At 48.0% G+C, this 11,083-nt stretch overlaps 1 protein-coding gene across 1 annotated transcript in view; it reads left to right on the top strand.

Annotated features, from left to right (window-relative positions):
• The first annotated feature begins 225 nt into the window (after positions 1-225).
• SALL3 (spalt like transcription factor 3) overlaps positions 226-11,083 on the top strand; it is a 19,361-nt gene continuing 8,503 nt past the window's right edge. Inside the window, exon 1 of the mRNA XM_061995528.1 lies at positions 226-304. Within this exon, the coding sequence (XP_061851512.1) occupies positions 226-304 (79 nt within the window). The remainder of the gene's footprint in view (positions 305-11,083) is intronic.

An 11,083-nucleotide genomic window follows, 5' to 3' on the forward strand; every position in this document is an offset into this window, starting at 1 on the left:
TTAGCCTTGCTTTTGCCTTTTTTTTTTTTTCTTTCCCCCCCCCCGGTTGTCTGCCTTTTCTGTTATTGTTTGGTTGGTTTGTTTTGCAACTCGAATTTTATTTGCGAACAGTTATTTCCAGACCCCCCGCCCCCCCTTCCCTCGCTCCCAATTCCTCCCCTCTTTCCACCTCCACGTCGCTGATGCCTCTGCAAAAAGCAGAGTCAGGACGGCTCAGTTAGCAGCATGTCTCGTCGGAAGCAAGCGAAACCCCAGCACCTCAAATCGGACGAAGAGCCGCAAGCGGAGGTAGTTTCCGAGCACGGTAAGGGCTCCCGGCGCCTCTTTCTTCTCCTCTCTCTCCTTGTGTGAGCGCGTTTCGGATGGAGCTAGGTGGGCTGACGGTGAGCACGGGAGCGCGGCGGCTCTGCAGCGGGAGAAGGGGAATTGGGGCAGCCGGGGGAAGCGGCAGCGGCACGGAGAAGTTCGCAGTTCGGCCAAGTTTGGGCAGCCCACCCTCCGACTAAACACCCCTCCCTCGTCGCAGCTCTCTCCCGGCCTCCCCGGCGCTGTCTCTGTGCCTGCTCGCCCGGCTCGGGCCGCGGCATTAGCGGCAGCTGGAGCCAGCGCTGGCCGCCGCCGCCTCCTTCTCCCCCTCTCCCTTCTCCGCCGCGCTCCCTCGCTCTGCTTTTTGGGGTTCCCCCGTTTTCTTCCCCCACACCCCCTCGGTGATGGCTCGGGGCGGGCAAGAGCCATCTTCCCCTCGCCCCGCCGGCAGCAAAGTTGGGGCGGCGGGGCCGGGGTGCCTTGCGCGGGGCTGCGGGCTCGGGGAGGGGGCCGGGGCAGCCTCCCCCCGCCGGTGCCAGGGGCTCCCGCCGCCGCCCCGGCTCGCCCGGCGCCTCTCCGGGCAGCCGGCTTCAGGCTGCGGACCGCTCCCCGCGCCCCGACCCCCGCGCTTGCCCCGGCAGCGCTGCGGATGGAGGCCCCGGGGCTGGCGGCGGGGGCCCGGCAGGAGCGGGCAGCGCTGCGCGGGGGCAGAGCAGTCCATTGCAGCGCGGTTCGTTTCATTATTTCCGAGGCTGAGCAGCAGCTTTTCGCCACCCCCCCTCCTCCTTGCCCCCCCGCCGCGCTGCCTTCCCCCCCTCCCCCGGCTCCCGGCCCTGCCGCGGCGGGGGTCGTTACCAGCGGCAGGGACTCGAGTGTCCCCTCGCCCCAGCCCCTGTCGCGCCTGCTGCCGGCGATGGAGACGGGCTCTTCGCTCGCCCATCCGCCATTCCTTGCTCCCTCCCCACACGCACACTTGCTTTCATACATCTGGGCTGTCCAGCGAACAAGTGTCCAAAGCGGGAAAGATTTGGGCTGTAATCACTCCTTATTCCCACTTTGCTGTAATTTTTTTTGCGAGGAGGACTGCGGGGTTTTCCCTCTTCCTCTGAGTTTTGTTTTTATTTTGAGTTTCCTCAGCAGCCCTTGGCATTGCAGCATGCACAGCCCATGCTCAGTCTTCCTGGGCTAAGTTGAGAGCTTCCACTTGAAAGTTTTTCTTTCTCTCTTTGCAGAGCCCCCTGTTTCCTTAGTTTCTCACACATCCGAGTGGGACCCCCGATGTTTTCTGCTTTCCATGTAGGCCCTTCCACTGTTTTACCTTTCCTTTAGATAATTAACACAAAAAATCAATTTCCCACTTCCAAACTAGCATGACTTTTAAGTTGCGTCTGAGGGGCAAGAAAGGCAGCAAAGTTGGAGCCTGAGGAGGGTTTTGACTATTGTATCTGAACTTTACAGCCCTCCAGCTTAAAGCAGCAGCTTGAATCCACTTCATCAGGTTAAAACATCTGTTGGCCTGGCAAACCGTCCGGCCTCCCGCTCCTTCAGGGTGCCTGGGGGACCGGGGCTGAGCCCCACGCTGTCCAGGGCTGCTCGGGGCCTCTGCTCCAGGGAAACCCCGCTTGGGTGTTGGCACCCCCAGCCACCCAGGGAAGCGCTGCTTCCTGCTGTCACGGCGCAGCACCAAAGCCCTGCGTTCCCCACATTTCACTTAGGTTTTTGGTGTTTGTTTGGTTTTTCCTTAAGAAAGAGTGGTTGTGTAAAATGAATTAATATAGGCAAGCAGATGAGAGTTCGTATTTCACAGCTTAAACAAGAAGCGTGGAGCCTGGTCTCTGCTGGGGTGGGTTCTAGGTCTGGGAATTTATCACTAGCACGATAAACTTTTACGTGCTCTGAAGCCATTTCAGCACAGAAAAATAAAACCTCGCTAACTTCATTAGGACCCTCCTGGCAAGTTAATAAATTGAGGGGGGAAAAAAATTGTTAAACTAGGTTTTTGTTTTGTTTTGTGAATCTTATCTCTGTAGCCATGTCACCCGAGATTAGAACAAGAGATATGCTAAAAAGAAACGCTTGCATATGGTGGGTAGATTAAGGACAAAGAATCTTTTTGTCATGGAAATGGTTTTTTTTTTTCCCCCTTTTTTGGGGGGTTTTGTTTTGTTTACTTCATCACATAGAATTTCTCACACTTGGTTTGTTTTGTATCACCCTCAATGACTACATGATCAAATGAATGGATTTATTTCTGCCGAATGAGAAAGACAGTCTTTCCATCAAAAGGACTACATTGCATCCCAGTGAGGAATTTTAAAGCGTTATTATTGTGGGCCTTGAATAGCACAAAATCGGCTTTCACCGCAGCCCCAAAATGCAACAATGTCAATACTCTCCAGCCCTGGAAGGCCGTTACCAAAATGCGTGATGTTGCCTTTTATTAAACCATATTTTAATTAATAGAGTGAAACCCTTGATAGTTAACAATTAACCAGCTAAAGTAGCTCTGCCGGGTCTGCTCTTTCCTTTGAGAAAGGGGAAGGAGGTGGAGGCAGGGTGGGCGAGTGGAGGGCTGTCTGGTGTGCATTAGTGCAGCGTGCATCACTTAGGCGTTACATTAGGAAGCCTCACGCTCGCTGTACGGAGAGCAATTTCACAGGCCAGACATAACGAGCGCTCCAAACCTCCTGCATTAAACCACTTCTGGGCAAGCCAGCGCTCTTCGCTTCTGGTCGCAGCTGTGATCGAGGTATTGCTACAGTTCCTGAGCGTATTTTGCAACAGGCCAGAAATAGTTTGCACGGTGCAAGGATATTTGTCTTTTTTAGAGGGTAAACTGTTTGAGCAGCAGGGTTTGGTACGTGGAGCCTTTTCATTGATTTGGCTGCTGATCTTCAAAGGTGGGGGGCTGTTGTTAACACAAGATTAAGCAGATGAAGCTTATTATTTATTTAATGGAATCGTGTTTAATATCACCTCAAAACAGACTTTATTAAGTGAAGCATTTAAAAATTAATGTCCCGTGTGCGTGGTCCTCGGAGCAAAGGGCTGTTTGTGGCAGCGGGGAGAAGCCCGGCACTTTGGGGAGCAGGATGGAAGACAGGCACGAGGCCGCGTTCTAAGTTGACCGTTCTGACCGTTAACTTTCACGCTGTCGCTCCCAGACAGGTTTTAGAATCAGAACAAATAATTCTATAGCTGCTCGGGCCAGAGCGTAGCACAACTGCGTTCAGACCAGGCAGCGTCGTGCTGGTGAGAAACTGTTGGAAACCTGAAGATAATTAGCAATGTCATCAGCTACGGATTTACACTCAGAATCGTTGGGGGTTATTTGTTGAAAGGGAAATGCTAAAATATACATTTAGAAATAATTTTAGAAGGAAGTGTTAACAAACAGCTGGCGATGAGGTGTTGCTTGAACACCGCACGGGAGTGAACAAAAGATACCTATTAAAAAAAGCCCCCACTTTGAGGTTACTAAATTAGAAGATGTGATGGAAGTCATTTAAAAAACAGCAGCAGCAGGACTCAAATGACTGCCTGTAGAATACAATAATCTCAGTTTCTCAGTAAATGTGAAGCATTGTAATAGCTGGAATTACATTTCTAATACACTTGCCTAATTCAACAGATTACAAACGAATCAGCATTATAGATACAATGCACATGCTTCCACTCCCATTAATTTGTATATTAAGCCATGGGTATAGCGTCTGTATTTTTAAAGCAGGGATAATAAAAGGGGAGGTTTTGTAGTGCTGAAAAGTAATTCTTCAGAGTGTGCAAGTGAGGTTCTGGTGAGGGGTGAGGACAAATAAGGCTTTGGACTTTCCATGGGAAGTTTCTGGCAAAGATGTATCATTGTTTAGCCGGAGGTGGGAGGGTTCCCTGTGTGATGACAGGTTTCTAACAGCCTTCTGCAATCTTTCTTGATTTTATTTTTGTTTTTAAATATTGGCACTGTTTCTCCCCCCACCCCAGTTCAGTACCTACAACGTGGTTTAGTCGTGGATCTTTCCTGCCCTGCTGAAGTGGGGTTGGGCTGTGTGTGTCGGAGTGGTTGGTGGCTGCGCTCGGTGGCCTTCTGGGGCACGTCCCCGGCACAGCGCTGTGGAGCAGCCGGCTTGGCGTGTCCCTGGGCACCCTGCCTGCATGTCCATGCTTTGGAGGGACCTGCCCACCTACCAAATAGCTTCTGACCGCTGTGCAATAACCTCTGTTACCTGTAGAACTCGAGGAGTCTCAGGCAACTGTCAGTAAACGCAAAACTTAGGTGATTTTTGCAAACATTTGTTCCGAGGCAACTGTAAGAGCAGCTTTTGAGGTAAAAAATAAAGGCCAAATAAATATTGCTGTAAGTGGTCCCTTTGATAAGAAGCAGTAATTGAAACTTTATGTAAATAGTTCTGCTATTACAGTGGAGGCTTCACATTCAAGCTATGTAACATCTGTATTTGTGTGATTTTAAAAATCCTCTGTTTTGAAGTGTGTGAGCAATAGGAAGGCATTTGGAGTAATAAGGAAACAACATCAATCAGCCAGTTCGCTGATGTATATGTAACAATGAAAGTAGACAAAACTGGGTCAGATTTTATCTGGCAGTGCCGATCCTGAGGAAGTTTTGCCATCTCCTGAGGTAGACATTAAAGCTCTTTTTTTTTTTTCAGAGTGGGAGGAAATTTTGCAAGGTGCTTGTTTAAATTCTGTGTAATTAATCCATTAATATGCACACATTTAGCTGTCGAGAATTACCCCTCCTCATCCAAGGAAGAGGAAAAGCTACAATTGCAAAAATAGATGGCATTTAGGAAAAAACCTAAAAGACTGAAACTAAACAAATTAGTAACGAGTATCAGTGCCATTTCTGAAAAATTGTTTGAGTCCTGTGAAGGTTTTCTGGGTATCTTTCCTTCATTTGATTTGCTGACTGCCAAGCCAGGACGAGCATGTCTGTTGGCCATCCATCAGTCAGGACATGAGTCAATCACTTGGGCTGATAATAAACCAGGTCTGGCATGACATTAACATAGTGAAGTGCTGCTGCATTTTCCCAAATAAAGCAAATTTCTCTCATAACAGTGTGTTTGTAAAACTGGAGTCATGCGCTGGGTATTTTTTTCAGAGGAAGCATCAGTGAATGTAGTTCTGGCAGTAAATTATTATGGAACTGTGCATTTCAGTGTAAAGGGCCAAAATCCCGTTTCCTTTACCATCTTAGAATTTCTCACTAAATGTGGAAAAGGTTTTTCATTAATTAAAAAAGGGGATTTTGCCCAAAATACCTGCTTTTAGGAGCTGGTTCAATTATGGTGCTGTTAGGCACAAAATGCATTTCTTCTTATTGATCAAAACCCCTTCAGGATTGGGAAAGCCAGTAAAAAGAATTGTTTAAAAGGATGATAGAAAAGGATGAAGAAAAGACATGTTAAAAACATTTTGCTGTGAAGCTTGGAAGTGAAACGGTAGTGTACTAGAGAGCGGGGTCTGTAGCTTTCCCTTGCTGTAGTCAGGCTGCACAAAGCAAGCGTTTACCATTGGGTAAGCTGGATATTTTAAAAAGAGCCCTTCTGAAACTCCTACTGTGGGTCTGTACCGAGGGAGGGGGGTGTGTGTGTTCCCTTTCCCAGCTTGCCTCCCCCTCCCACATTTGGACCCTGCCCCTGGCTGAAAAAGAAACACCAAAAAAGATTTCCCAAACTTTTGACGGAGAGAGCGAGGTACAAGGAAGTATTTGGGCAGGCCCTTGAGCTGCTCCAGCAGCCAGCCCAGCCGGGGTGGGTGAGTGGGTGCGGGAGGGAGGGAGAGGAAGGCGCTGGGTGCTGCGCGGTGGGTGCAGCCGTGCGCGCCGGCGCAGCCGCTGCAGCAGGGACAAGGTGGGCTCTTACAGAACTTCCCCGGGGCTGTCCCCGAGGGTGGGCAGTTAGGAGGGCTCTGACAGGGAGGGCTGGTTTAACCTTTGCCTGCTTTGCCCTGCCCGGGGTGGCCACTAGATGTCAAGCTCATAATGCAATTAGCGCGGCCGGGCTGTTGACCTTGGCAGCGCGGCTTACCTCGGCTCGCCAGCGCTAGCGCCGGGTTTGGGTGTTAACTAGAGGTCTCTAGGAGCTTGCTGTACGCCGGACAGCTTATCGAATGCCCATCTAGTTCAGCACGAGTGTTTACAGCTCTTAAAGAAGGGAAGAGGTTTCCTTTTGTGAAGCCCAGCATCTCGAGCTGCTTTAATTAACCCTGCGGATGCTGCAGGTTTCTGTTTCGCTTAATCAAACCCGTCTCGGGAGCTCCCTTCCACTGGTGCCGTTTGACAATTGTATTTGATGGTTTTGTTGATGTAGCGGTGTCCCCGAAGCTGGGAGTGGTGAAGGCTAATGAGTTTGTTTGGGGCTTTACGTGCTCTGGTATCCCGTGCAGTGCAGTGCTGCAGCAAAAGGAATGGCAAATGAGCAAACTGACTGAGCTACACAGCGGGCATCAGACCACTCAGGGTTTGCTCTTGCAAGCACTCCTGCATGTGAGTCATTTTACTTGGAGGAGTAGTTGCCATTGAGTCGAGTACTTTTAAGTTCAGCTTTGAGATGCTTAGGAGATGCAGGATCAGGTACTCACACTGGCTTCTCTCGCCGTGAGCCTCCCCGCACAGATGTGTCGGCATTCGTGTGGCTGTCCAGAGCGGCCGGCTACGTTCAGCAGCCTGTCGGGAGTTGCCTACTTTAGCTTGTAGTTAATCCTATACTTTTCAAAGCAGGAAAGCCATGCAGAACCTAGCGTTCTGCTTCTCTCGTTTCTCTCTAGTCTCTCTAGCTGTTCCTCTGGGTTTTTTCACTGCCTGTTTCATAGCAGCTGCGTTAGAAGTATTGACCTCGATTTTCAGTTTTTACTTTTAGGATGCCAAACCACACTTGGTGTGTTTCCCAATAAACTCAGTTCCTACAAACATCCACATGCACAGGTTCTACACAACCTGGAGTTACCATGCCTGAGCCTCGGCAGCCACCTGAGTGGCTCTGGCTATGATTTTGATAAACACAGCGCAGGGCTTATTAAATATGATCTCTTGCACAAATATTCCCAGGCATTTGCAGCTCTCTCACCCGTCTCACACCTGCGGCCGCCTGGGAAGGCGCTGGCGCTCGGAACAACAAAGTGCTTCAGGTTAGAAACTGCCAATGCTTTCAGGAGCACACGGCCAGTGCCTGTGCCACAGGTGGCTGTTACTTAACAAATTCTGAGATTGAGGCTACTGAATAGATGAAACCCAGTGTGCCAGGTCAGCCCCGGGTTTCGCATAGCAAGAGTGCCCTCCACTGTTCAAACCCACGGTAACAGCTCTGTCGCTCTGAGAAAAGGGACAGAAATGTTTTTTCTATTGAGTCTGGAATTTCTTCTACATTGTTAAACACAGTGGGGGTCTCTATTTGTCCCCTCCTGTTTCACAGCTTGGGCTCAGTGTGTGATAATTCATCTTTCTTTATGGGATTCAAAGCTATCATAAAGAGTTAAAAAGAATTAATTTGCAAGAAAATAAACGCGTTCTAACAATTTAAGAAAACTTTCTTGAAAGCTCCCTCAGTTGTAAGGGATGACAGAGCTAAGGAAAAAGTAATACTGATCTTCTCAAGGATCAATACATTGTTACAAGGCTGCTGTTTCCAAATTGACACCGTTTTGAAGACAGATTTTTTGGGAGGGGTGGTTTAAATATATTTTCTGACTTTATTTAAATTGTGATTCGGGAAAAAAATAAGTGTGTGCGTTCTGATGATAGGAGCAGTAAATAATGGCCCCATATTGGTGTGTTATCCTCAGAATTTTATTTATAATATTGCTTGTTTAAATCTACAAAAATGCGTCGAGCGGCACTTTGGAAACGATTGCTGGGTTTGCACGTGAGAGCATTTTACACATCTGCCTTGGCAGTTAGCAGACGTTGCATCCCTAGCTGCTGCTAGCAAAACAGGTTTCTTCCCAAACTTCTTCACAGCCTGCACAGTGCTGCTCAGGGAAAGATCAGTGGGGTTTTCCTTCTTGAAAGAAATTGCTACATTTAGGAAATTTTGATTAAGTCGTGATTATGCAGCTCTAGGTGTAGAAATCAATAGCAGTTCATACGCTGCTTTTCCATGCTTTCATTTGTGTTATTGCATAGAGTGTAAAACAGAGCTGCAGAAAACATTTTGCTCCCATGTTTGCCAGATTGCTTCACAAGATGCTGTTGCTTCGAGTGCTTCAGGAAGGTATCAGCAATTCGAAAGCCTGGGAAGTGTTGATCCTCTTACCTGATTTTGCCCAAGTGTCTTATGCATCATACGTAATTTGAGGATTCCATGGTGCAGAGTAACAAAATATAACCAAATACTGAATTACCAGAGAAGATTTGGTTGCAGTAGTCCTTATTTAATATGATGGAAAGGGTGCTTTTCAAGTCATTTGAATGTACAGAGCTAGAAGTGATTTAAGTTGAGAGAAAATGAAAAGATTCTGAGGCAAAGATGAAACGCAGTGGAGTCGGTTGGGGCTTTTGCAGACGGGAAGCAGTTAGTCCTAAGAAAGAGGGCATTTAGCAAACAGCATGGCCTTTCAGGATTAACCTGACCAGAATGTGATGTCTAATTTCAAGGCTGCTTCACAAAAGTAGACGGCAGCATTTTGAAGGACCCGTTTGTGATATTTCCTCTTGCCCATCACACCAGGCAAGGGGCTTTGCTCTTCTCACACAGAGCAGTGAGCCGTACGCCCGTGATTAAAGCTCGGGGCCAGCAAAGCCAGGTTTACAAAGCAGTCAGAAGCTGAGGCAATTTTTTGCCAACTCTGCACGTTTCCTTACAGCGACTGAGGGACCCGCAGCACCCTTTCAGCCCTCTCCCTCTGTGGGTGCCCTTAGCGAGGGTGGCAGAGCAAAGCCTCGTGCCGTCAGCCCCCGGAACCACCCTCACCGAGTGCACCGTGCACCTGAGCACCTTCAGGTGCCACCATCCCAAAGTGACTTTCTCAAACACCTTTGTGTGAATGCCTGTGGACTCTGACTTGTCGGGCCAGAGCCCGATGCTGGGAGTGGCGGCTGCATGCCGAAGCCACGGCCGCCCTGCGGGTCAGCACCCGCTCGGGAGCTTTCCCCACGTAGCGCTGGGGAGACCTCCCCTGCTATTTCTCACCGGTTTTCATAAGGGAAGCTGTATGTGCTGTAATTCATCTCGCATCCTGTCACAGCTTCAGATTAGGCTGTTAGCTGTTAGACTGCTAATGAGAAAAAGAAAATAACTGAGAGGTTATTAGTGGCTGAGATCCTGACTACTTGACAAAACTCCCATTCAACACCTTTCGTGTAACTAAGAACTGCAAAATTCAGCCCCTGTCTATAAGATTAAGCAAGTCCTCGATTAATTCCCCCCGAAGCCCTTGAACATTTTTACAGTGCCTCGTCCTCACTGTAATCAGAAGAATGATTGTTTCCCTCCAGGAAAAATAAAAGAGAAAGGATTCAGTTTTTCAGGACTGAACGGATTTAATCACTTTGTAACACATCAGAAAATGAAGGCAAGGTATGAACCATACGGCAGCACGGGCTTGTGTTGTAACCGAAAACAAAAGCTTTAGCTTAATATTTTAACATTGAAAATACCTATTGACCTGAAGTGATGGTTAACAGTTGGGGATTGCTTTCTGTCATTTGTAAACCAATCGAGTTTTAACAGACAACAAGAATACCCTTTCACATGGAGGCTTTATACCCTGTTGAAGACTTACCTTGTCCTTCAAAAGCAGTGGTAAATGCAGTGCCTCAGTGCCTTCACTTCAGTAAGTACTACCCAGAGGGACCTCAGAAACCTCATTTGTGAAATACTGGGGCAACGTCCAGTTCCCCAGTACAGATGTGCGTATATTGAAATACAGTTATCAGTCGTTCTTATTTTCAGCATAACTTTTTTCCCCCTCCAGAGTGCCTGTTTACACCAAGACCACACAGACTGCCTTTTGCATGGCTAGTTCTTACTCTTTCAGTCCCATTAACTTCAGTGGTGTCTCTAACGAGAGTAAAGGCTGCTCGTCTGAGTAGGGGTTGAACCCACAGCTGTTGTTCTGTGAAGCATCTTGTTAGCCTGAGTGTGCTGTGCAGGGGATGTACTGTCACCCATGGCAAAGCAGCATTTGTTTCTGTGCCATCTGTGTCACCTGCTTACTTATTTGTCCCAGAAAGTGAAGATTTTGGAGAGATTTGTCTGATTTCTGAAGAAATGCCAAAATGATTTATTGTAAAAACACTGTGGTGAGGTTCTTTGTAGGTCTGCTTTGAAGTTGGTTTGGGGCAAAGAAGACCCTAATGACTCTAGCATCATCCTCTGAAACGTTTTTTCTAAAGCAGTCCTCGAATATATCAAGGAAGATGGTGAGATGAATGTACTTGGATTGATCATTTGAAAAGTATTCTCACTGTTTGTAAGGCTTGGGAGTTGAGGGGAGGAGGAACACAGGAGAGAGCTGTAGGCACTCAGTCAGTGTGGGCATGAGCCTGGTTCCCCTGAGATGACACAAAACCAGCCTTTTAGTTCTCTGAGAACAGAGCTGAGTGCTGCTCATCTGAGGAATACCTATGCTGCCGTATTCCCTGGGTACTTTTTCACAAGTGATGTTTCAAAAGCAAACTGCTGCTGCTCAGAGTGTATGAATTAGTACATTAGATCTTGAAATGCTGAACAGGTCCGTATTGAAACCTCCTGGCAGTGGTAGTGCAAGTTTCTGCTGGAAGCTTCCACATTATAAACACGAGTTTTGTCACAGATCG

This window comes from Colius striatus, chromosome 4 (assembly GCF_028858725.1).
Source record: "Colius striatus isolate bColStr4 chromosome 4, bColStr4.1.hap1, whole genome shotgun sequence".
NCBI classification, from domain to species: domain Eukaryota; kingdom Metazoa; phylum Chordata; class Aves; order Coliiformes; family Coliidae; genus Colius; species Colius striatus.